Here is a 27413-nt window from a genome sequence, read left to right as displayed (position 1 = left end):
ATGCCGATGGTGATTCTAGGCAATGATAATGGTGAGTGGAGGTTCAGCAGCAGACCACAAGAGAAAATGAAATAGCAAACTTTATACTCATAGATACTGGAAGACGTACACAGCTAGCCTTGAGGGGCCACAGTGGGACATCAAGGTAAATTGCAGTCTAAACATATTTTAAGGATAGTTATTTAGAAGTCTGTGTCTAATACCTCCTTTCTCTAGATTTGCTGAAGATCTTTTTATGTTGTCCATTGTTTCTCTGTCCAGTCACTACTGTGGTCTCCTCTCCTAGTGTCACCTGATTATTTTTGCTTGAGCACTGGACATTGTATATAAAAAGTTATATAGGTAATTTGAGACCTTGAATTATATTAAGCCCTCTCAGAGAGTTACTCTGACAGGTAACTAGGAGTGTTAGGAAATCCTACTCACCTTAATCCACTTTCACATATTTAGATGGTTCAAAGCTAGGATTCAGTTCCACAGAGCAGTCTGTTTCTAGTTGTCCTGACTCCTAGCATGTAGCCCTGGAAGGTCTGGATTCAAAGTTTATCGTGTTTACCAGATTATTCTCCCCATTTTTGTTCTCCTGGTGCTACAGGATACTTCCTGTATCTCAGCCACTTCTAGAGAAAAATCACCCCAAATGCCAAGTATGTCTCTGGATTTTCTCTCTGATTTGGATCTTTGTTTTGTAGCTTCTCACTGCCTGTCAGCTTTCTGAGTCCTTCGCTTAGATGTTAAAACATATTGTTTAGCTTTTTCTAGTTGTTCATGTTAGCTAGAGAGCAGTAGAGCTGAATTTTTGATGTAGTAATTGTCACTTCTCTTTTTTCCCCCTGAATGTGTTGTGCGGTGAGACTTGTCTCCTCATTCCTTGCTTTGTGGAGGTTCCCAGTGCCTCACTACAAGGTGTTTTGTTTTTTTCAGAGTCAGCTGACAATTAGTGGTGCTAATATAAAGCATTGTAGTATGTAGGATATGTATTGGGAGAAGATACAAGAAAGCTGTATCTTACAGCTATGGGAAGCAGGGAAGGAGGTCCTGGAAGATTTCTTTAAACGTTAGCGCAAAGAATATGGATTTAGATGAGATTGCCCCAAGAAGGCAGTCTCAGTTGTATGAGAAGGCCTATAATCAAAATGGAGGTGTATTTAAAATGCTGCTAGGGATGTAAAATAGTGACACAGAGCAGAGAGATATTGCTTGAAAATACTAAGTCAGAAGAACCCTAAGTTGGATAATCCATGTAGAGTGAGCCTATTGTAGTCATTAGTAGCTGTATGTTCCCAGTTTCAAGAAGGGATAGCTGTGAAAGACCCCTTCTCACTTCTCATTGTATTTAGTACAGGCATTTACTGAAGCAAAGTCGTTTGCATTCTTCTCATTCCTTTTTGTTACCCCACCACCACCACCGCCACCACCAAGAGTGAGTGCAGATGAATGGGACAGGAAGAAGGAACAAAAAGGAGAGAGAAAAAAGAGAGGAAGAAGGAAATCACAGTTCTTCCTTTGCTTGCAGTTCACAGGTGTGTGGGCACTTCACATGAGTTTGGTGATTGAGTTTTGAGCTGAAGCAATCTAAAAATAAAATTTCATGTGATTGAATACACAAAGGAAGACCTTTTAGATTGAAACGGAGTGAAAAAAAGATGTGCCCAGAGAAATTATAGCTTTTCAACTTGTAACTTCAAGGAGACAGAACAGGAGCACCTCATATGGTGCCATGCTTCTCAGTTCTTGATCTTTAAGGCATTTTATGTTTTCCTTTTTAATATTTTTTTTCAATTACAGTTGACATAGAATATTATTAAAGTTTTAGGTGTACAACATAGTGATTGGACATTAATATAACTTGTAAAGTGATCAGCCCAATAAATCTAGTACCCATCTGGTACCACACGTTATTACAATATTATGAACTATATTCCTGTGCTATACTTTACATGCCCATGGTATTTTGTAACTACCAATTTGTACCTTTTAATCCCCTCCTACATTTTTTTTTTATTGGAGCATTTAATCCACTTACTCTCAATGTAATTATTGATAGGTATAAATGGTTTCTGAATGGTTTTGTAGTTCACTCTTCCTTTCTTATTCTCTTGATCTCTTGTCTTGTATATTGACAACTTCCTGTAGTGTTGTGTTGGATTCCTTTCTCTTTATTTCTTGTGTATCTCTTATAGATTTTTGGTTTGTGATGACTGTGATCTTATATATACCAGGCTATGTTTATAGCAGTTTAAGTTGATGGTTGCTTAATTTCAAACATACTCTAAAATCGCTGTTTTTACTCACCTCCACGTTTATGTTTTTGTCATTATTTTTTTACTTTTTTTGCGTGTGTGATTGTATGTATCCTTTAATTAACTGTTATAATTACTATTTTTGACTTTTAACTTTTGTTCTAGCTTTAGTGTTGGTCGATCCACTGTTTTTATTATGTGTTTGGCTTTGCGAATGAGAATTGTTTTCTTTGTGCTATGTTCTTATTCATATTTCTGATTTTTCTTTTCTTTTTTTTTTTTAAAGAAGTCCTTTTAACATTATTTCTAATACTAGTTTGGTGGTGATGAACTCCTTCAACTTTTTCTTGTCCGAGAAGCACTTTATCTCTCTTTAGATTCTGAATGATAGGCTTGCTGGGTAGAGTAATCTTGATTGTATGTCCTTGCTTTTCATCACTTTGAATAAGTCATGTCAGTTCCTTCTGGCTTTCAGTGTTTCTGTTGAGAAATCTGCTGACAGTCTTATGGGAGCCCTCTCATATGTAACTAATGGCTTTTCCCTTGCCACTTTTAAGATTCTCTCTATCTTTCATCTTTGGCATTTTAATTGTGATGTATCTTGGTGTGGGCCTCTTCGGGTTCATCTTGTTTGGGACTCTGCATTTACTGGACTTGTATGTCTGTTTCTTTTGCCATGTTAGGGAGTTTTCTGTCATCATTTCTTTAAATAGGTTTTCAATCCCTTGATCTCTCTTCTTCTGGTACCCCTATGATGTTAATGTTGTTATGCTTGATGTTTTCCCAGAGGTCTTTTAAACTACCCCCATTTTTTAAAATTCTTTTTTCTTTCTGCTGTTCCAGTCAGGTGTTTGCCACTATCTTGCCTTCCAAATCACTGATTTGATTCTCTGCTTCATCTCAACTTTTGTTGATTCCTTTTAATGTATTCTTCATTTCAATTATTGTATTTCATTTCCGACTGGTTCTTTTTTGTTCCAATTGTCTCCTTTTTTTATGTTTCCTATTTCTTTGTTGAAGTTCTCACTGAGATCATCTGCTCTTCTCCCAAGTTCATTGAGCATCCTTAGAACCAGTGTTTCGAACTCTGCTTTTGGTAGACTACCTGCCTTCATTTGGTTTAGTTCTTCTGCCTAAAATCAGATCATTAGTACCTCCCTGTATGTCTCTGCTACTTTTTGGATAATTAGTACCTCCCTGTATGTCCCTGCTACTTCTTTTTCTGGAGCTTAGGGAGGATTTGTGAGTGAGTGAGTCTGTGCTGAGGCTCTTTTGAGAGGACACCTGTGTCAACAGCAACTCTCTGTCTCACTAGACACAATCCCTGCTGATTTTAACAGCCAGCTGTTGTCAGGACTCCTCTTCCTGGTCCTGGTGCTCTGGGCGCGGGAGTGTGATGTGGGGCTGGTACCCCTCGCTCTTCAGAGGGGACCTCCACAGTTGAGTTATCCCTCCCAATGCTTAACAGTCACACTTGGGTGTGGGATCAGCCTGTTTCACGTCTCCTCCGCCACTCTTCCCAGTTTGGACATTTTTTATCCTTAATTATAAATATCTGTTCAGCCAATCTTCTGGTGGTTCTCAAGGGTGGTTAGTTTCTAATTTAGCTGTAGTTTTGATTTGGTCATGGGAGGAAGTGAGCACAGTGTTTACCTACTCCGCCATATTGACTAGAAATTCTGAAGGTCTTATATTTGTTTAGTGGTTGTTTTCTGATTGTTTTTTAAATTATATTTTCTTGGATGCAAGTTATCCTATTAATTGGCTACATCGGGTTCATTTGTTGACATTCCTTACACGTTTTGATTCCCTGTTGTGACTTCATCTTCTACCAAGTACTCTTGCTAATGTCTTGATCTGGGATAGCTCTTCTAGGATGACCGCTTACCTGTTTCTTTTTTCTTGGTATGTCTTAGAGCCCCTGACTAGAGAATTTCCTTTCTTATTTGTAATGTGGTTATATGTTCATTAATCTGTGTATTATATTGTTTACATATAATTTCTCCAGGTTTTATATGGAGAGGAGGTTATTTCTCTTATTTTTAAATGAAGAGTCTTAAAGTCTCTACATGTGATATCTAGAGCAAGAATAACACTGTTTCTCTTAGCAAATTAATAGCAGTTTTCTCTCATAAACTACTTCAGAAAAAGAACACATCAGGACTGTTTTAAGGGCCCAAATTTCTTACACAGGATAAAGTAATTAATGTGATGGCCATGATTGCAATTATGCAGGAAAGCATACACACGCATGGACAAGGAATCTATTCAAATGGAAATTATTAGTTTTATTAGGGCAGTTAACTTATGGATGACTTTTTTCTCTTTTGGCACTTTAGAATTTCTGTATTATTGTATTGTTTTACCAAGAGGACATAATATTTGAGTATATATTCTAAGTAACATTAAAAAAATTATAGCAGTTATACAGACCCCCACTAAATATCTAGTTGCCTATAGGACAAAGGTAAAACTCCTAACTGAATATCCCTATAGCTCTTCTCAGCTTTTCCCAAATTGCTTCTTTTTATCTCCCTATGTTTTCTTATGCCTCATCTAGTTCAGTTTTGTCTCCCATCTTGACACAGATGCTACTAATTTCTGCTCTGTTTTAAGGATTCATGTTTTTGCAGGGTCGTTTTTCTAGGTACAGGATACTGGTTCTTCTGGTCCCTTCTTTTGCTGAGTTTATTTGGAATCCTAACTGTCTACTCTTCATTGCTGTTGGTGAGTAGTGTTTCCCGTTTTTTCCACTCCCTTGCTGAGCAGTTTCATGAGATGTTCTTATCTGTGGTATGGTGCTCACTTGGTGCTGGGAGCCCTCAGAACCTAAAATCACTCTTGTCGTAGTAGAGTTGGGGTTATATCAGCTGCTTAAATTTTAGGCACAAGGGATAGATGGAGAAAAAAGGACTTGTACTAGTAGAGGATGCATCTTATCATTTTGACATTTTGAAAGGGTGCCAGAACATCCTTTTTCTATTCCCCTGATTCATAGCCTATTTTATGGTTCACTCAAAATTATTATTTTAGATACTCAGAGCTTTACATTAGCAGTACCTTTATACATTGAACTAACTCATTTCGTATCACATCTCCTGATATTCTGTCTTCCTGGGCCTTACAAGTTACCTAGTTTTTTAAAACCTGTTCTAATGTGTATATTCTAGTCCACTAGCCCAGGTGCAAAGTACATTTGAGCAAAAGTATTTTGGCAATAGTGTCCCTTCTCTGTTGTCACATAACAATGTCATGTAGTGGGAGGAATTCCGGCTAAGCAAGATAAAAGACTGTGGAAGTAGAAAGCTTATGGGAGAATAACTTTAGGTAATTGGAGTTTTTCAGTGCCTATTTATACTTATGGCACATACATTTGTCTCTTATATCACGATCCCTTGTCCCTGTCTGATACAGAAGGTCCCAACCCCCAAATAAGTTGCCATTTGCATTAATTTTTTTCCAAAAAAAAATTTATTAATCATTAAGTTTTCATTAATAAATAAGTTTTCATTTCATTAATAAAATGATTTATTAATCATTTTTGTTTTCATGCAGGGCACTTCAAAGAGATATGTATGAGATATGAAGTTACAATAGTTCTTTAATTCAGTGAGTTTAGACTCTAGTAGGGACACTAAATCATAGCCAAAAATAACTAACACAAGCAAAACATTACAGTTGTCATTAGAGAGTCCTACGTGAAGTTCTGCGTGGGTTCTGAGAAGTAAGAGGTGACTTCTGCCAACAGGATTAAGCACCTTCTTGGAAGAGGTTGCACTGGAGTGGGATCTTGAAGGAATGGTGGATTTGGACATGCATATGTGGGGATGAAGAACATTTCAGGCTGAGGGACATCATGACAAAGTCAGCAGGACAAAAATATGTGGTTCCAATATCAGAGGGAAAGTCAGTTCTGTTAGCATGTAGGGCATAATGAAGAATAATGGGGAACATGGCTAAAAAGATAGGCTCATGACAGCTTTTGAAAGGCTTGGAAAGTAAGGCTAAGACATTTAGCATAAATCAGATTTCTATTTCAGGAAAATCGTCTTGGAACTTGCAGTGTGGAGGGTGACTATAGGCAGAACATTTAGGCACTTTTCTTTTTATGGGTAAAATGCAATGAAGGATATGCTCTGAGCTACTGGGCTCTGGTCACTGAATTGTACTGCTTTTATACACAATAAATATGAAATACTGTAGTTAGCTTCTAAGGTAGGAATGAGTTCTACAGTGCAATAAAACATACATTTTAACAAACTTCCTACTCTACCCTACCCCTTTTTTGGATCCACACAGTGGCATCAACAGTGAACAAGATGGGAGACCTGGGTTCTATTTCCAATTCTGTCTTTAAATTACTTTGTATCCTTGGTCAAGTCATATAACTTATGAGACTCAGTCTTTTTTTTATATGAGGATCATAATAATATTTAATAGAATGGTATTAGGGCTGGGTAAAGAAGAAATAAAATCATACATAAAATTATTTTGATGAAAAGGTTAGTACCATATACATTCCAACTTTCAGTAATACCCTAAGTCCATGAGGACTCCAGTTTTCATCTTTTGTCTCCACACTGACTTGGTAACTGGCTAGATTTATATTAAAATCTAAGATTTATTGACTGAATACTAGTATTACTAGCAGAGGTTAGCAGTTGTAATGATGACACTGGTTCCTCAAGAAAGAGCTTTTAAATGACCCTTGGAAGGGTTGGTCCCTGACATCTCTTCTCTCATAAATTGGTCTGAGTAATACCAAGAATAAGGTCCATCACAGGGAAAAGATATTGGTAGGAACTCAGGAAGATATCAGTGTAGTGCTTGTTATGAAATCCCAAAGATAATAATTAATTGTTCCTGAGGGTGCTGGTGAAAGTTACAAATAGGAGGTGGCATTTGAACTGGCTCTGAAGGGTCAGTGCCATGGGGAAGGAGAGCTTTTCAGGCAGAGGAACAGCATGGCAAACTCCCAGAGGCGGAAAAGTGCAGAGAATGTAGTGAAAGGCATTTTGTCTTCAGAACACTGCTATGGGCTGCCAGTTGGTGATTTCAAAATAACCTCCTTTTTCTTTGGTTTTTCAGGTCCTTGGATTTTTGTTAATTTGGGGAGGGAATGAACTATATCTGCACTGCTACCATAAGGTAGGACATCTGAATCTTCATAGGAGACCTTAGACCAGTACTGAATGTCATGCCTTTTTGACATTCAAGTGTTAAGTATAGAATCACATTTCTTTCATTATTCCCTTTGGAAAGAAGAGATGCACTTATATCATTTTACTGAAATCATTACATTTCTATCAGGTGTAAGTGATTTACTGAAGGAGTGGAACCCAAATTTTATTTTTTTAACCGCTCCTTGTTAATCTTACTCTGTGATTCAGTTCTTCCCATCTCTATAAAATAGGCATGCTCCATTAGTTTCCAGTCCTATATTTTATAGTCACAAGAACATTCTCTTTTCAGTCATTAAAAATTTTAGTTCATTGTAATAACCCCAATTCCAACTCTGTAAGACTTTTCCCCTTGCTCCTTGGGCCTGACCTTGGCCTGGAAGCCTGCCCTGGTGGAAAGAGCCTGATGGTCTTTTACCTCTCTTTCACCAAAGGAGTGCTCAGGGGCAGAGGCGATAGGATAAAAGAACACAGTCCCACAAGGAAAGGCAAGAGGGTCATCTGGGTTTGATTCCATCAGGACCAGGTAAATGCACGGTTGTTAGCTCTTTATCCCACAGGCATTTTATGTGTGTATTTTCAGAAACCCTTCTGCTGAGAACCTTGACGGCAACTCTGTTGGTAGAGTCAATGCTTGTCTTTTTATATCCCTGAAATTTCTCTGGTGAGGTCCTTTTGACCTTCCCTTAGTTCAGCGCTTTTTAAAATGACACCAGCAAGGCTTCTCTCAAAGTATCTGGATCTGGTCACCAGAAAGCAAGCATCTTTGTCCCACCACCTGTGAATATACAGTTCATTTCCAGCATAGCCTCCCTCATTTTGTTCTGCCTTGGGCTTGAACAGCTTCACCCTGCAGCTTCTTGCTCTTTTATAGACTTCTTCAGACATGCGTATGACACATTTCTTCATGTTTCCTGAATTCCGGAACATGTCAGAGTCTCTGAGTGGTCCACTTAAATTTCCTCTTACTCAAATGAGACATGAACTGGAAATATAATTTTAAGTTATTAGAATGAATGGAAACAGAAGTCATAAGATCTTGCAGGAAAGAATAGAGATTGAAAAGTGAACAAGAAGGCCTTAATGAGATCACTCTCTGTTTTGGAGTTGGGACTCCAAGATCAGTTAGCCACTACAAAAATTTGCATGGGTTTACAAATTTATTACATTCCAGGCTGGTGCCTATTACAACAACCATTCTTACCTTGCCTCTGGCAGTTAGTGGTGCTACTTGGCCTTCTCATCATTGCCTTTGAAATCAGGAAGCCATTTTCAGTGACAGCGTCTCTCACCTTTATTCAAGCATAGAGGATAGCCACCACAGTGCTTTCCATGGATGCTGACACTTTCCTCACCACTGTATTTTTCAGTGTCTTCTGAGACCTCCCATAGAACATGATAGGGAGCGGGTTAGCTTATTATAGGTCATAGCATTCTAGCAAACATTTCTCAATAAATGTTTGGATAATTTTTTCTATATAATACCAAGAAATTTCTGGATTCCCATTTCATTGAGCATAGGCCAGTACTGAGCCAAGCTTTCAGATAACCAAACAAACAATTAGAACCATTTTGAGATGCACAATACCTGGATTCTACTATATTAAATTCATAAGTTTTAGTAGCTGTACTCATATCAATAAATTTAGCCTGATTTAAAATTATGTTCTTTTCTCCTTGTTTAGTATCCACCTATTTGTTTTCACACATATTCTATAGGGTTTATATCAATATAAATTAACGAAGCCTTCATGTCTCGAGGCATTCTGGGATCTAATTCCAGTTCTGAGTCTGTATGCAGTGAGAAGAGATAGAAGTGGAGTGTGAGAAGAGTTGGCTTCCCCTGGGTAACTTTCTTGGTTGGTCCTTCAAACTATGAAGGACTAGGCTTACCAGAGCTGGGAGGAAAAACTGCTTCTACTGGGGAGATTCTACAGGGCTTAGAATTTTAGTTCTCATGTACTCAGAATAAATCTGGAAAGAAAGGGTTAGCATCAGGCCTATAACCCATCCTCTTCTACCTAGGGATGCTCAGAAAAGAATGAATGACCTCAATCAAAACTCCCTGTACATACGCTAATAACCCAACCTCCTGGAAAGCACGCTAAAGATATTTCTCAGGCAAAGATAATGAGAGTCTTTATCTATGAAACTTTCTAGCAGAATATAACCTGGTGTATCTGGGTTGCTTATTGTAAATAAACCTGGAATTTATAGATTTGTAGGGTGGGAGACATGGCTGGCTGGAGTGTATAATTAATGGGATATAAGATAAGGATGTTCTATAACTGCAAAGGCTCCTGTGAAGCAGTGTTTCCGCATACTTTGCTCAAAACACATCTCACATTTTAAGTCTAAGGCCAGCATGTATTCTAGTATAAGAGAGAAAAGAACTTTTGATGAGTATCTGCATTTGACAGGATGAGATTTCTCCAAAGGAATGTTTTATTTTTACCTTATAATTGCCTGTATTCTTTAAATCGTTAGTTAAGGTTGGTGTTGGATAAGATCACAGAATCACATGAGACTCTTGAGTCTGATTTGACAGACATTTTTGTTGCCATAATTTGGTTTCCTAATAGGTCACTTAAGATTTTTGCATTTATGTACGTAGGAGAGATTGGCCTCTACAGTCATGTGCCACTTAAGGATAGGGGTACATTTTAGAAATGCATCCTTTGGCGACTTTGTCTTTGAACACCATAGGGTATACTTACTTAACCCTAAATGGTAAAGCTTATTATCTACTACAGTAGTATATCCATATAGCTATGCAGTTTAGCGTATTGCTCTTAGGCTACAAACTTGTACAACATGTTACTGAATATTGTAGGCAATTATGAAGCAGAGGTTAGATTTCATGTATCTTAACATGAAAATGTTACTGTACTTTTATACAAGTGGTGGTGCAGTGGGTTTTTTACACCAGCATGATCACAAACCCTTGACTAATACATTGCGCTATGCCATTATGATGTCTAAGACATCATTATGTGAAAGAGATTTTTCCGGTTTATTATGATCCTATGGGACCACAGTTCTATGTGCAATTTGTTGTTGACTGAAACATTGTTATTATGGCACATGATTGTACTTTTCTTTTAATGTCCTTGTTAGCAGTCCCCAACATTTTTGGCACCAGGAACCAGTGCTCCTATGAGAATCTAATACCTGATGATGTGAGATGTAGCTGAGAAGGTGATGCTAGCGTTGGGGAGTGGCTACAAATACAAATGAAGCTTTGCTTTCTAGCACGCCACTCACCTTCTGCTGTGTGGCCCCGACTGGTACCAGTCGACGGCCCAGGGTTTGGGGACCACTGTCCTTGTTGACTCTTGATATCAATGTTTTATTTGCTTCGTAATAGAAATTATTGTTACCTCTCTATTTTCTGAAAGAGTTTGTTAAAGATTGGAAATATTTCTTCCTGAAATGCTTGGTAAAATTAACCACTTATGCCAGTAAGGCTTGGAGTTATTTTGTGAAAAGTTTTAAATTATGGATTCAGTTACGTTAATAAATATAGAGATTATGGAAAGGAAGGAACTAAGCACTCTCTAGAAGGCAGCACAGATATAGAAAGACTATACATTTCAAGGGGAAGAAGTTAAAGTTATGTCTGCTTGGTCTCAGTGTTCTTTATGAAGTATATAGTGTTCTGGAAGGCAGATACTTTTTCATCTGTTCAACAACTATTTACTGACTGCTTACTCTGTGTCAGACATTCTGCACAACAATGAGGATTGTCCTTGATCTCATGAAATTTATAGGCTTTTGGGGAAAATATACATCAAAAAGGCAATTACAAAATTGCCTTTTACTCACGATTGTATTGAGTTGAATAAAAAAGTAATGAATATCTGTAATGATTATCGTTTAAACTGAGAGAGATGACAGGCAATGTTGTGGGCCCAGCTGAGGCTGGATATAACTAGTAAAAGCATCAGACGATGTAGCTATGTAATTTTTTCAACCATGCTATACAAGGAGACTCGGGAACAAGGAAGGTAAATGACTGGGCCCATCAAATGTTGGGTATTTTGAAGAGTTGTCAGATTAAAAAGATGAGAAACGAGGTCCCTTACATTGTGGGGACACAAGGACAGTTTTGATCCAAGCCTAGTGCCTAGAAGTCAGGAGGTTTTTTTTCTGTTTTCTCAGATCCTGACTCTGCTAGTGATTCTGATGTGCACGTTTTTTCTGTTGATTTTATGCATTTACTGGAAAGACAAGTGGCTGACAGTTGGGCTCTCACTGAAGGTAAGCATCATCCTGTAGGTCTAACACTTTGTCCAGTGTGGTCAACCTGACTTTTGGCTTTCTCCCAGGTCTTTGCTCCCTACATGCACCTGAGCAGTATAACTGTGATGGTTATTGTTTCCTGGCCCGTGGCCTTCTACTTAATCTACTTGGAACAAGAAGGTACGTCATGTGGGTGGAACCTTGCATTATCCTTTCAGCTCTGACTTTAGCTTGCATTTCCTGAAATACTGGCTTGGCGTTGATAAAGTCTTTTAACTTATTTTTGTCTGGGAAGCCCTTTATCTGTCCTTCTACTCTAAATGATCCCTTTGCTGGTTAAAGTATTCTTGGTTGTAGATTTTGGATTTTCAACACTTTGAATATTTTGTGCCAAGCCCATCTGTCCTGCATGGTTTCCTTTGAGAAATCTTATGGGATTTCCCTTGTAGGTAACTAATTTCTTTTCTCTTGCTGCTTTTATGATTCTCTCTATATATTTAACTGCTGGCATTTTAATTATGATGTGTCTTGGTGTGGGCCTCTTTGGGTTCATTTGAGGGGGGATGCTCTGAGCTTCCTGGTTGTATGTCTTTTTTTCACCAGCTTAGGGAAGTTTTCCATCATTATTTCTTCAAATATGTATTCAACGTCTTGTTCTTCTTCTTCAGGTATTCCTATTACATGGATGTTATTACCCTTAATTTTGTCTCATAGGCTCCTAAATTATTATTAGATTCTTGGTTACTTTTTTCTTGTCATTCTGGTTGGGTGTCCTTGCTTTGCTCATCTTCTATATCAGTGTTTCGATCCTCTTCTTCTTCCATTCTATTGATTTCCTCTAATATACTCTTTATCTCAGATAATGTTTTCTTCATTTCTGACTGGTTCTCTTTTATAATTTCCATTTCTATTTTTATGTCTTTTATCTCTTTGTTCAAGTTCTCACTGACTTCATCTATACTCCCCTTAATTACATTGAGCATCCTTATAGCCAGTGTTTTGAACTCTGCATCTGTGAGATTGCTTGACAACATTTTTCCTTTATCTCTGTTGTATACTTTCATATGGTTTCTATTTCTTTGTCTTCCCATTTTGGCTGCTTTTCTATGCCTGTTTCTATGTACTAAGCAAAGCTCCTATGTTTCCCAGTCTTATTAACATGGCTTTGTATAGTAGGTGTCCTGAGGCACAGTTCTGAGAGGGGTTCAGCTGTAGGCCCAGTTTAGCTCCAGTCTGTGCCCCTCTGGGGGCTACCTGTTAAGATTCAGCAAGCAATCCACAGATGCTGTGCTTATAGTTGCCTCAAGAAGCCACGCCAGAAACTGAGGTCAGCTTCCAACAGTGTGGGTCTTGGCACTGCTCAACAAGTGGCACAGGACTCACTGAGGACACAACTGAATGTGAATTGGGTGGGGCTTCAAATTGGGGGAGGCGGAGTTTCAGGGAATCCTCTGGGCGGAGTGATCTCTCTTATCCAGTTTGATGACGTCTCAGCTATGGCAGTGCTGTGTCGGCACACTGGCACACTCGCAGTGGGGAGAGCTCAACAATGGAGCAATGGATACTGCCAGCACTTCTGCCTGGGAGAAAGCCTTGCCTCAGGCCCTCGCTCCTACAACTCAGTGTCCCCCTGTAAGTCCCTGGTGATGCATAAGCAACCAACTCAGTGCTGTCACAAGGGGTGAGCAGGTTTGTAACCGCAAAAGTCCAGCGGACATAGCCCCTTTAAGAGGCGTCTGCAGCTGCCTGCTGTGGCTCCTGTAACCTCTGTCTTATCAGCTGCTGGGGATTGGGCAGCCTGCGTCTTCACCTTCTTCTACCTTCAACCAACTCTAGCTGTAGTGATTCTGTTCATCTAGACCCCCAGGTGACTCTGCTTGCTGTTTGCTCCATGTTTCCATCTCAACTGGATGTGGTCACAAGAAGGGATGAGTAAAACTTCTATCATCTGTGCTATTTTGCCTGCTTCTCCTAGTCACAATTCTTTTAGTTTGATTTCAAATGCTGCTAGTTTCAACTAATGAGCTTATACTAGGTCCAGATATCTCTGGTTACATCCTAGTACTCAAAGCAGAGCCCTGAGAGTCCCTTTCACACCTGGGCACTTAGAGCAGAAATGCCCACCTCTGCCACTGGTTTCTCCTCCATTCTTTGTCATAATATCAGGAAAAGAAAAGAGAATCAGAGCTGCACATTAAATTGTTTCGGGTTATCTCTCAGCACCCTTACTGAGAAACCAGGATCTTCTTTCTACGTTTCTCTTTTTACTGTTGCTTAAACAGGAAGTTTGCTTCCTGACTTGTGTGAGGATGGAGACAATGACTGGACTGAGAGTGTTGCCACTGTGTGTTTGTACATGTGTGTGTATGTAGATGGAGAATTGGAGAAAATGTCTTGGGGCTAAAGTTTAAAGGGGACAATAATGAACTCTTTTCTTTTCCATTTCTGAAATTTTAGTTAGAATAAGAAGATACAAGATGACATGGTTCGAGAGAGGAAGAATCAAGAGATTTAATATACTCACAAAGTTAAGAGGTTAGAGCTGGGAATCTATATTTGAAAGTGATTGAAGCATAGGTGGTAACTTAAAAAATGTACAAATTTGTAAAATTCTCTGAGGTCTATACTAGTAATTTTGGGGGGAAAGGCCAGCAATAACAGGTATTGTAGACGGGCTCAGTGTTTGCGTGTGTGTATGAGAGAGAGAGAGAAGCAAATACCTAATATTTAGTATCTATTATGAGTCAACACTGTCATATTAACTCTGTGAGGTAAATGTTAGCATCAAGATAGCCCCATTTTTCAAAATGAAAGAAATAAAGACCCAGAGAGATTAGGCAACGTGACCTTAGTCACAGAATTAGACAGAGGTCGTGTCTGCATCTGAACTTAGATTTCTGTCAACTAATGCCCTTCTACTCTACTATACTGCCTTATGTATAGGGGCATTTCAGGCTGATCTTTATAACAAGCTTCAGGGCTTTCTCAGAACCAGCCAATCTATCTGCTGAAAATAAATTCCATATATTCCTTAAGATCCCCTCTCCTTCCTTTCCTCTTTACTACCCGTAGAATTCATTCCATTGTAAATTTCATTGTAAATTCTAGTAATACTGCGTTAATAATAATGCTCATATTTGCATAGTCCTGTGCTTTCAAATCACTGAAAGTAAGTGGGGACGTGACAGAAATAGAGAGTATATCAGTCAGTCCAGACAGTTGATGAAACCCATGCACTGGGCATTTACTGACTGCTACTTTGTGATAGTTGCTTGGGATGGGTCTCCATTCCTCTTTACCTTTTTATTCACTCTCCACTCCTTCTAACTTTTTCAGCTGTACAAGTGGCTATTGGATTGCCCTTTTTTCTCATCCTTTTATGTCTGTATGTGCTGCCGTTGGGTTTTTATTCTCCCTGCATTCAGGAGAAGGATAAATTGGGACCCAAGCCACATATCTTCGGACATAGAGGAGCACCCATGGTAGGTTAGAGCATAATGGATATGGGTGAGTACAGGTATGCATGGGATGTGTAGATGAAAGAAGGGAACCTCAGAACCATAGGAACACTTGGAGGTGAAAAGGCGTTAGCTTTAGATAACAAGAATAAAGAGTTAATTGTAGAGGTTAGACTTGAGCCCAGGTCACCTAATACCACCAGGTCCATTTCTCTACTGTGCCCAGTGACACTGGGATTCTGAGCAGAGTCCCAGAATCAAATTGGGTAGAGGAAAATATAGGCAGGCTCTTTAAAAATAGAGCCCAGGAAGCCAGAATCTGCTTCCTAAAACGCTTTCGTTACTGGGCTCCCACACTACCATAGAAAGGATGTTGAGAGGAGAAACTCTGAGAGACAGAGCCTAATGTCCTTTTCTCCACAGCTGGGGCCTGAGAATACCATGATGTCCTTTGAGAAAGCTGTTGAAAATGGGGCCTTTGGACTGGAGTCCCACATATACTTAAGGTAGGAAGCAGGGTCGGGGTGGGCAAGAGGTAAAGCCAATGCCATGTAAGACGACCAGCCTGGCCAAGCTGTAGAGAGGGCAAACCCTGGGGAGTTTCTCCTGTGTTCATATGCCACATATGCACATAGCACACACGCATGGACCACTTCTTCCTTACAAATCTTACAACTGCATTCTTAATCATAAGCTCATAAATCACACACATAATTCAAATTTGTCCCCTCTGCAAATCATGCTTAAAATTTAACTGCATGCACTACCTAGCAATCTGTTTATCTAACATTCCTGGATAACTACTATATTCCAGGCCTCCTTCTGAGTGCTGCAGAGAGGCAACTAAGGTAAATCCTGTCTGAGAGATGTTCCCAGCTAGTGAAGGAGACATGGCATGTTTACAAATACCTATAGTATGAGACCATTTGTGGGGAGTGCCTCCCAGAGAAGAAAAAGTCAAATGCTGTGGACCCTCAATGGAGGAAAAACCTCCTCCTATAGTGTGAAAAAAATCTCTGTACTTAGAATTGTGTTTGGGTTGAGTCTTGCAGGAAAAATATTATTTTAACCAGCAGATATGGGGAAAGAGGGTATTTCAGGCAGAGGCAACAGCTTATTCAAAGGCACCTAAATAAGAATTAGCAAGTTTGTAGACCAGTGAGCTAACCTGTATGAATGCCAAATTGACATGCTCTGGGGACAGGAGAGGAAAATGTGAGGAGGAGATTTGGCTGCAAGGCTCACTGAGATTGGATCATGGAAATTACTAAATGTGTAATTGGCCGCCATTGTGGTTTTAATAGATTACCTTACTGTTTTACAAGATGTGTTTCAGAAAGACTCACCTGGCAGTCTATGAGGGAGACTCCTTGCAGAGATGGGTAGTAGACTGTAGCATTGTCCAAGGGAACAGCTAAGGAAGATTGGATCAGAACAGGGGTGAGGACAAAAAGATATGCTTTGCTACAGAATCTATGTGCCTGAGCAGCTAGAAGTAGAAAGGCTTCATCTCTAGCATGAGTATATTAGTGAATGTGGTGTGTACAAAATCCCTTCACATCCATTCTCTGAGGCAGACAGAAAAGAAATAAACATTCTAATTCACACCTGAGGAAATGTGGTTTGAACCTGGATTCAGTGACAGGAAATGTATTGCTGAGGTCGCAGGCTAGCATATACATGATGAAACCAGGGTTTGAACTATATTTCCTGACCCCCAACTGGGGTTCTTGACACAACCCAGCACTGAGAACTATACCATGTAGAATATTTGGATCAGAATTGAAACGGGATGTTCTGTCAGAACTCCTGGGTTTATTTGTGGAAGTGCATGGTGATCATGGCATAATGTGGTAAAGATGCTCCTGGCATATGGTCTTTCTCTCTTCTCTCACTTCTGTGACTTCAAGTGTGATGTAGATGATCCTTCCAACACCTCCTTTTCTGTATTTGATGACATCTTCATTTCCAGTGTTCATCTCCTCTGCATATTTCACCATCCACCTTGATGTTCATATCCTCAGCTGCATCATTACCAAAAATTGCATATTGGTCAGGACATGAATACCACACCAATAACTTGAACAGGAAAAGTATAATATCAAGAATTACTAAGTGGTAGGATGTGGTTAACTATAAAGCGATATAGGGGACCCGGGGCATATAAAAGTAGCAAGTGTAGCTACCAGATGAAATGTAGTAAGCACATTTCATCCTATTCTTTCTAAGAAAAAAAAATCCCAGAGAAACAAAAAATAAAAACTAGGTAAAATTCACAAAGCAACTGACACAGGGCTCTGAAAAGTAGGGGAAAAGAAGGTGCACTAGCTAAGGGCTTATTAAGACTCAAGGAACTACCATTAAGTAGTGAGTTCCCTGTTGTTTTTATTATTGTGTTGTTTTGTTTTGTCCTCATATATTCTGATGTGAGTTCTGGAGACACCTGAAACCCAGAAACACCTTTAGCTGCAGGCAAAAAAAAATATATCTATCTATCTATCTATCTATCTATCTATCTATCTATCTATCTATCTATCTATCTATCTATATATACATATCTATCTATCTATCTATATATATACCACAAAAGTCTACTCTTTCTATTAAAAAAAACTGGGAAGGTGGTAGCTTAGCAGGATATAAACATGTTGACTATCTTAGCTCCACTTAGGTAAACACCACAAAAAAATTCACTGTCTACCCTCTCAATGCCTGAACCTCTAGCCCTAGAAGCTATGGGTAGATTCCTGTTTTCTATTCTTGCCCTTAAATAAGAGGGGTACCCCTCTTCTTGCTCCACCAATTGGAGGTGAGGAAAGATTATTTGAGAGTAGTTATCTAGATAAAGTGATTTTTTTTTATTGTGGTAAAATACACTTAACATAAAGTGTACCATTTTATCCATATTTAGGTCATAGCTCAGTGGCATTAAGCATATTCACTTTATTTTGCTACTATCACCACCATCCATGTCTAGAACTTTTTCATCTTCTCAAACTGAAACTCTGTAGCCATTAAGTAAAAATTCGTTGATTCCCCCTCCTGTCAGGCCCTTGCAACCACCATTCTATTTTCTCTCTATGAATTGGACTACTCTAGTTTTCTCATACAAATGGAATCATACAGTATTTGTCCTTTTGTGTCTGGCTTGGTTTACTTAGCATAATGTCAGTGATCATCTATATTGTAGCATGTGTCAGAATTTCCTTCCTTTTTTCTTTTTTTATTGTGTTAAAACACATATAATATAAAATTTCTCATCTTCACCATTTCTAAGTGTACAATTCAGAAGTATTAACTATATTCACATTGTTGTGAAAAAGATCTCTAGAACTTTTCATCTTGGGAATCTGAAACTCTATAACCATTAAACCATAACTACTTTTTGCTCCCTCCTTTAGCCCCTGGTAACCATCATTCTACTTTCTGTTTCTATGTATATTTAAGACAACTATATCATAAAGGGGACATGGTTAAGGAACCTAAAAAGTGCTTACATTTCTACAATCTACTTGAATGTTTGAATTTTGACACTAGTAGAATGTGGTAAGTTAGGTATGTATATGGTCATACATCATTCGATGACGTGGATACATTCTGAGAAGTGCATCATTAGGTGATTTCATCGTTGTGCAAACATCACCGAGTGCGTTTATGCAAACTCAAATGGTATAGCCTACTACACACTAGGCTATCTAGTATAGCATAGTGTTTCTAAGGTACAAACCTGTACAGCATTACTGTACTGAATACTGTAGGTAATTGTAACACAATGGTAAGTATTTGTGTATCTAAACACATCTAAAAATAGAAAAGATGCAGTAAAATATATAAAAGATTGTGTGTGTGTGTGTGTGTGTGCGCGCGCGCGCATGCATATACATGGTCACACATTGGAGGGACAAGGGAAGGACTTTGGAGGGAGATGCTATCAGAGACTAAATGTCAGAAGGAGGGAAGGAAGAAGGGAGATAAGGAAGAGAAGGAGCGAGAAAGGGAGAACACAAATCAAAAGAGATCCAGAGAGAGATAAAAAATAATAAAAGGGAGAGGGGGAGGATAAGAGAGGGAGAGGGAAGGAACAGGACTGGGTAGAAAGAGAGATAAATAGAAACTAGGTTAAGGTGAGTGAGTTAGTACAAATGAATGAGTGTGTATCATGTGTGCAGAGGCAGGTGTGAGTGGAGGGCAATGGGCTTCCAGGCTCCCCTTCTTTCTAACCCTCTCCCCTTGCTCCCTAGCCAACTCTGTGCCCCAGCCTCAGGTGCAGGGCATATGGACAGCATGCCGAGCCTCCTTGTCTATTTAAATCACCCAGAACAAAAATAAAATCACCCAGAGCAGGCAGTAAATTCCACCTCTTAGTCAGGTCCAGCCCTATCTTCTGCATTACAAACAGACTTTTTGCTTATAATCCATTTAATCATATGTGATCAAAATTGAATATACATACAGTTTATCATTGACCAAAATGCCATCATGTAATGCATGATCGCACTGTAATCTCTAGGGTAACCACACCAAAAAATTATACAAAGAGATATACTAAAAAACACTATAGATTAAAAAAAAGTTCAAATAACCAACAGGAAAGCCAGAAAGAAGAAACAGAGGAACAAGATCAGAGGAAACAAGCATAAAACTAATATAAAAATGACAGACTTAATCCTAACATTAGTAAATATATGAAATGTAAATTATCTAAATATACCAATTAAAAGACAGACTGACAGAATAGATTTTAAAAATGTGACACTATATACTTTCTACAAGAAATTCATCTCAAATGTAATGATATTGGTAGATTAAAAATGAATGGAAAAATATGCAAATTCTAATCAATCCTGGGGTGGCTGTATTAATATTAGACGAAGTGAGTGGGTGGCTCCATAGTGTAGTGGTTAGCACGTCTGCTTTATGCGCAGAAGGTCCTGCGTTCGCACCCCAAGTGGAGCCACGGACCAAACCCCAGATGTGCCAGGCCCCGGGTGCAGCAGGTCCCAATACCCGCCGCAAGCATGTGAGAGGAAACGCCTCGCCTTCAAAAATCCATTTCTTAAGGGGAGTTGGCAACATCCGTAGGTCAAGGGTGGAAGTGGGGGCGAGGGGATTAAAGATGGGAAAAAAATAATATTAGATGAAGTGACTTCAGGGCAAAGAAAATCACCAGAGACAAAGAGGGATATTACATAATAAAAACTGTTAATTCATCAAGAGTACATAATAATTCTAAATGTATATGGACCCAAGAACAGAGCTGCAAAATACATGAAGTGGAAACTGACAAAGCTGAAAGAAGAAATAGACAAACCCATAACTATAGTTAAGGACTACAATACCCTCCTCTTAGAAATTAGTACAATCACTAAAGATAAAACCATTAAACCTGCAGAACAGTTGAACAACGCCATCAACCAACAGGAGGTGACATTTATAAAACACTCAAACCAAAAACAGCAGAAGGCACAGTCTTTTCAAGTTTCTATAGAACATACATCAATACAGACCATATCCTGGGTCATAAATTGCAACCAATTTTAAAATACTGTAATTAGAATGAGTTCTCAGACTAGAATCACACTAGGAATTAGTAATAGCATTAACAAGAACATCTCCAAACACTTGGAAACTAAACAAATCTACTTCTAAATAATCCATTAGTTAAAGAGGACATCTCCTTTATAAGTGATTTGCAAAAATTCCTATTATGTGGGTTGTCTTTCATTTTCTTCATACCAACTGATTTGACAAAGATGCAAGGCAATTCAATGACTGCTGCCTTACACCATATATAAAAATGAACTCAAAATGGATCAATGACATAAATATAAGAGCTGAAACCATAAAATTCTTAGAAGAAAATACCGGGGTAAATCTTAACGATCTTGGATTTGTCAATGGATTCTTAAATATGGCACTTAAATCATGGGCAGCAAAAGAAAAAAATAAGTTAACTGGACTTTTTCAAAGTTAAAAACCTTTGTGCATCAAAGAACGTGATCAAGAAAGTTAAAAGACAAATTTACAGAATGGGAGAAAAATATTTGCAAATCATATATCCGATAAGGGTTTAATGTCTAGAATTTCCAAAGAACCCCTACAATTCAGCAATAGAAAGACAACTCAGTTAAAAAATGGACAATGGACTTGAAAACATTTTCCAGAGAAGTTATATAGGTGGCCAGTAAGCACATGAAAAAATGCTCAACATCATTAGGAAAATACAAATCAAAACCACAATGAGATATGAGATATCCCTTTGCACATGCTAGTATGGCTATAATAAAAAAAATTTAGAAAATAAGTGATTGTAAGGGTGTGGAAAAATTATAAACCTTTGTACATTGCCAGTGGAAGTGTAAAATGGTGTAGTCACTCTGGAAAACAGTTTTTGTCCTTAGAAAGCTTAACATAGAATTATCACATGAACTAGCATTTTTACTCCTAAGTATATTCCCCTAAAAAATTGAAAACAGGGACTCAGACAGATACTTATTGTTTATTGCAGCATTATTTATAATAGCCCAAAGTTGTAAACAATCCAAGCATCCATCAACAGATGAATAAATAAAATGTGGTATATACAATCAATGGAACATTATTCAACCATAAAAATGATTAAAGTCTGCTATAACATAGATGTTACAATATTAATGAACATTGAAAATACTATGCTAAGTGAAACTTGCTAGACACAGAAGAATAAATATTATTTACATGAAGTATCTAGAATAGGCAAATTATAGAGACAGAAAGTAGATTAAAGTTACCAGGGACTGGGAGAAGGGAAGAATGGAGAGTTATTACTTAGTGGGTACAGAGTTTCTGTTTGGGGTAATAAAAGTTTGGAAATAGATAGTGCTGATGGTTGCAGAACATTGTGTATATAAATATAACTAATGTCACTGAATTCAGAATGGCTAAATTAAAAAATGGTAATAACTCGAAATGCTGGTGAATCACAAATACATATTGCTGTAGAAAATGTAAAATAATATAACTGCTCCGATAAGTTAAGCAAATTCTTACAGAACTAAACACATGTTTACCATGCAATCCAGAAAGTGTATTCTTGGGCGTTTATCCCAGAGAAAATGAAAATTAATGTTCATACAAAGACTTTACATTAATGCTCTTAGGTACTTTATTAATAATAGCCAACATATGGATAACCCCAATGTCCATCAAGAGGTTCAAGAGGTAAATGGTCAAGCAAACTGTGGTGTATCTATATCACAGAATTTTACTCAACAATAAAAGAATAACCTATTGATACATGCAACAATTTAGATGGATTTCGTAATTGGGGAATTATGCTGAATGAGTAAAGCCAGTCTCATAAGGTTATATACTTTCGTTTATATATCACTTTCAAAATGATAAGATTAAAGTGATTGGAAATAAATTAGTGGTTTGGAGATGGTGAAGAAGGGGGAGAGAGAGAGGTGGCTGTGATTATAAAAGGTAGCATGAGACTGTTGTATTTTTAATGCTGTATATCTTGATGGTAGTGATAGCCACCTATATCTGTACATGTGATAAAATGAACATAGAACTAACGCATGCAGAAATAAGTGCCTGTAAAACTAATGAAATATGAATAAGGTCAGTAATTTTATTAATGTCAGTTTTGTTGTAATATTATAGTATAGTTATGTAAGATTTTGCTATTGGAGACAATTGGGTGAAGACTATATAGGATCTCTATTATTTCTTACAAACCCATGTGATTATAATGATCTCAAAATAGAAATTAAAAAAAAAGTGCCATCAGCTTTAAAAAAAGAGACAAGCTGATTCTAAAATTGATATGGAGTCAAAGTCAGAGGAACTAGGATAGCTACTACAATATTGATAAAGAAGAATAAAGTTAGAGGAATCACACTATGTGATTTCAAGACTTGTTGTTTACATACAGATAGTGTCCTGTTGGAGGAGAGTCAGACATGGAAATCTCTGATACAACAGGATAGAGATTCCAGAAATATGCCCCTGTACATACACCCACCTGGTTTTTCACAAAGGTGAGCAATCAGTTCAATCAAGTAAAGGCAGTCTTTTCAGTAAGTGGTGATGGAAAAATTGGACTTCTATGGGGAGGGCAGAGAACCTCATACAATACCTCACACCCTACACAGAAATGAACTCAAAACGAATCATAAATTTAATGTAAAATGTAAAACTCAAACTTTTAGAAAATGTCATAACAGAAAAATCTTTGTGACCTAGAATTAGATAAAGTGTTCTTAAACATGACACCAGAAATATGAACCATAAAAGAGAAAGTAAGTTGGACTTTATCCAAATAAAAAGCATTTGCTCTGTGAAACACCCTGCAAAGAGGATGAAAAGACAAGGTAGAGACTGACAGAAAATATTTGCAAACCCATATCCAACAAAGGACTTATATCCCATTTACATAAAGAACTCTCTCACCTACCAAACAAGCCCATTAGAAAATAGGCAAAAAACATGAACAAACACTTCACCCAAGAGGATGTACAGATGGCAAATAAATGGATGAAAATATGGTCAACGTTATTAGCCTTTAGAGAAAACAAAGCCATAATGAGACATCCCTACACACCTATCACAATGGCTAAATATATATATTTATATATATATATTTATAATATATATATTGGCTACCAAATACCAGCAAGATTGAGAAACAACTGATTCTCATATGTGTTTTGGAAATGTAAAATGGTATAGCCACTCTGAAAATCAGTTTGGCAGTTTCTTCTAAAGTTAAACATCCACTAACCATATGACCCAGCAATTGCACTCCTGGGTATTTATTTATCCTAGAGAAATGAAAATGTATGTCCATACAAAACCTGTATGCTAATGTTCAAAGAAGCTTTATTTGTAATAGCCCCAAACTGGAAAGAACCAAAATGACTTTCAGCACTCTAAAGGATAAAAATGATGGTACCTCCATACAATGGAATACTATTCAGCCACAAAAAGGAATGAAATATTGACAAACACAACAACTTGGATGAATCTCAATTGTATTATACTGAGTGAAAAATAAAATCTCAAAAGGTTACATACTGTATGATTCCATTTACATATCACCTTCGAATGAGAAAATTATAGTGGTAGAAGACATACCAGTGGTTGCCAGGGGTTAGAATTAGTGGGGAGGGTCTGACTAAAGTAATAGCATGAGGGAATTTCTTTGTGATGATGGAACAGATCTGTGTACCAATTGTAGTGGTCACACAATCTATACATGTGATAAAATTTGTGGTAGTATGTACATATATGCACACATATACACATACATAATGAGTTATGTTCATGTTTGGAGTTGATTCATCCTGACATTTTAAAACTTTTCAGGACCTCATATGCTGCTCTATTTCATGACCTGCATCTTATAGGCAGCATTTCTCCAAAGAGTTATTTCTGCTCTGTCTTCCTTTTGCTTTTCCAATCCCTTTGGAGCTTACCCCAACCACGCTTTTTTCACACCATTTCACTGAACTCTTGCTAAGTTACCAGTGAACTCAAACTTGTAAAATATGATGGTAAATTTTCAGTTTTCATCTTAACCTCTCAGCGTTTGAATATGCCCTCATTTTTTAAATTCTTTCTTTATTTGACTTACATAATATATACTCTCTGATTTTCTTCCTTCCTGGCTGTTTCCTATGTAGTTTTCATTGCTCACTCCTACCAATTTTTCTTGCCTTCAAAATGTTGGAATTTTGGGGATTTGTGATAAAATTTTTGAAAGGAATGCTCATCTCCTCCCCACACCCAAAGTGAACTCCACTTTGTTTACTCCACTTTGTAAAATTGTTTACTCCACTTTGTAAAATTGCAAACACATTGTTCTCAAGAAATGTCAACATGTTTATATGAAACTTTCATTTGAATATAGCATTTTTGAGAAACATTTGTAAAGGAGGAGGTATGTCTGTTCCTCAAAAGCAAATAATATTAACAGTTATTTAGTATCTGAGAGAAAGCCTATGGAAGGCCTTGATAAGAATCTATGCAAAGAACTTTTGGCTGCTGAGGTTTAGCATAAAAGCCTAGCCAGCCTTACCCTCACTGAGCATGGAACAGTACCTCTGGAGAAGGCTGAGTGGCACTGTGGACCTCCTTGTATGGGCCAGAAGGAGAAATCTTGCCAGCAGTTGCTGGGAGTCAGCGGAAGCTGAGGCAGAGAGACTGAAAGATCCCAAGAAGCTTGTGTGAGCCTACTGCCCCATTCCCAACTACTCAGTCTCTACATAGTATTTTAAGGGAAATAGTTGTAGATGCTGTATCTAAGAACGTGTGTGTGTGTGTGTGCGCGCGTGCGTGCGCGTGCGTGTGTGTGTTTGGGGGAAAGCAGGTGGTAGGGAGAGAGAGCAGTAATTTCTCTCAATATTATCTACCCTTTAATGTCCATGATGAACAAAATGTCCAAATATAGAAAAGATATTTCCATAAAGATGTGCCATGTTAAGCCATATTAGAGCCTGAGGCAGAAGGAAAAATCAGTGATACTAATTCTGTCTATATTTAAAATTTAATATGTTTTTTTGTGGATTTTTTACATCAATTTAGATTTTTAAATATTGTATTAAAATAGTATTTACTTTGATTACTGATTTTTTTGGGAGACCTCCCTTAAATTTTATACCTGAGGTGAGTATGTTACTATTTAGCCGTTTTCATATTCCCTGTCTTTTGTTAGGTTAATAGAGTATTTTTTAGGACTTAATCTTCATTGTTGGCTTATTAGCTAAACCTCTTTTATTTAGTGCTTGCACTAGAGTTATATGATCTTTAAGCTATCACCTCTTCCTTTAAATATTATACATTTTTGTGTGTTTAAAATGCAAGTCTTTTAACAGTATATTTTCATTTCACCTCTCCCATTGTATGACCTGTTACTGTCAGAAATCTCCGAATCTATTGTTATTAATTTTTCCTTTAACAATCTTTTCAAAAGAGAGATGTTTCCATTTATGTCTTCTTAAATTTTTTCAGCAACATTTTCTAGTTTAAATCTTTCATCTCTTTGGTTACGTTTCCTAAGTACTTTATTCTTTTTGATACTATTGTAAATAGAATTGTCTTTGTAATTTTCTTTTCAGAATGTTTGTTGTTAGTATATAGAAATGCAACTGATTTTCGTGTTTTGACTTTGTATTCTGACTTTTTTCTGAATTTATTTGTTTTTGTGTGGCATTTTTAGGGTTTTCTACATAAAAGATCATATGATCTGAAAACAGGTAGTTTCTTTCCGTTTCAGTTAGGATGCATCTTATTTCTTTATTTTGCCTAATTGCTCTGGGTAGAACTTCCTATACTACTATGAACAGAAGTGGCAAAGGCAGACATCTTTGTCTTGTTCCTAATTTTAGAGGGAAAGCTTTCAGCTTTTCATCATTAAATATGACGTTCACTGTGGTTTTTTCATATATGTCTTTTATTATGTTGGGGTAGTTTCCTTCTATTATGTTTGTTGCATTTTTTAATTGTGAAAGGTGTTGAATTTTTCTCAAACACTTTTCTGTAACAGTTGAAATGATCATATTTTTTTCCCTTAATTCTGTTAATGTGTTTTAAATTGATGGATTTTGGTATGTTGAACCATCCTTGCACTTTAGTAATAAATTCTGCTTTGTCATAGTGTATAATCCTTTTAATATGCTGCTGAATTTTATTTGCTGGTATTTTGTTGAGAATTATTGCATCAATGTTCATAAGGGATATTGGTCTGTAGTTTTCTTGTAGTGAGTTTGTCTGGATTTGGTGTCAAGGTATCCCTTTGACTCTGTTCACCTTTAATAACCTTTTCTTTCTGTTTCTCAGACTCAATAACCTCTATTGTTCTCTCTTCACGTTCACTGATTCTTCCTTCTACCTGCTTTAATCTACCTTTGAATCCCACTAATCAGTTTTCCATTTTAGTTATGGTACTATTTAGCTCCAGAATTTCTTTCTTTTTTCTTTTTTCTTTTTTTTTTTAAGTTTTTAGTCTCTTTATTAATATTGCAGCTCTTTTCATATGTTATTTTTGACTTTATCTACGTCTACCTTTAGTTCTTTAAGTATTTTTAAGATAATTATTTTTAAAGTCTTTCTCTAGTATATTTGTCATCAGCTCTTTTTTTCAGGGACAGTTTTTGTTGACTTATTTATTTAAATTAAATTTTTTTTCAATTATATTTGGCATACAATATTATATTAGTTTCAGGTATACCACATAGTGATTAGACATTTATGTGACTTACAGTGTGGTCACCTCGATAAGTCTAGTACCCTTCTGACACCATACA

The 27413-nt window shown here is 37.4% G+C and overlaps 1 protein-coding gene across 1 annotated transcript in view; it reads left to right on the top strand.

The window, feature by feature from the left end:
- GDPD4 (glycerophosphodiester phosphodiesterase domain containing 4) overlaps positions 1-27413 on the top strand; it is an 81881-nt gene continuing 54468 nt past the window's right edge. The window contains exons 1-9 of the mRNA XM_039848329.1: positions 1-31; positions 3559-3721; positions 4877-4970; positions 7332-7391; positions 11585-11683; positions 11752-11845; positions 14123-14200; positions 15002-15147; positions 15547-15629. Of these exons, the coding sequence (XP_039704263.1) occupies positions 1-31; positions 3559-3721; positions 4877-4970; positions 7332-7391; positions 11585-11683; positions 11752-11845; positions 14123-14200; positions 15002-15147; positions 15547-15629 (848 nt within the window). The remainder of the gene's footprint in view (positions 32-3558; positions 3722-4876; positions 4971-7331; positions 7392-11584; positions 11684-11751; positions 11846-14122; positions 14201-15001; positions 15148-15546; positions 15630-27413) is intronic.

This window comes from Pteropus medius, unplaced genomic scaffold (genome assembly GCF_902729225.1).
Source record: "Pteropus medius unplaced genomic scaffold, Ma_sr-lr_union100, whole genome shotgun sequence".
In the NCBI taxonomy this organism is placed as follows: Eukaryota; Metazoa; Chordata; class Mammalia; order Chiroptera; family Pteropodidae; genus Pteropus; species Pteropus medius.
This window is presented reverse-complemented; position numbering and strand designations above follow the sequence as displayed.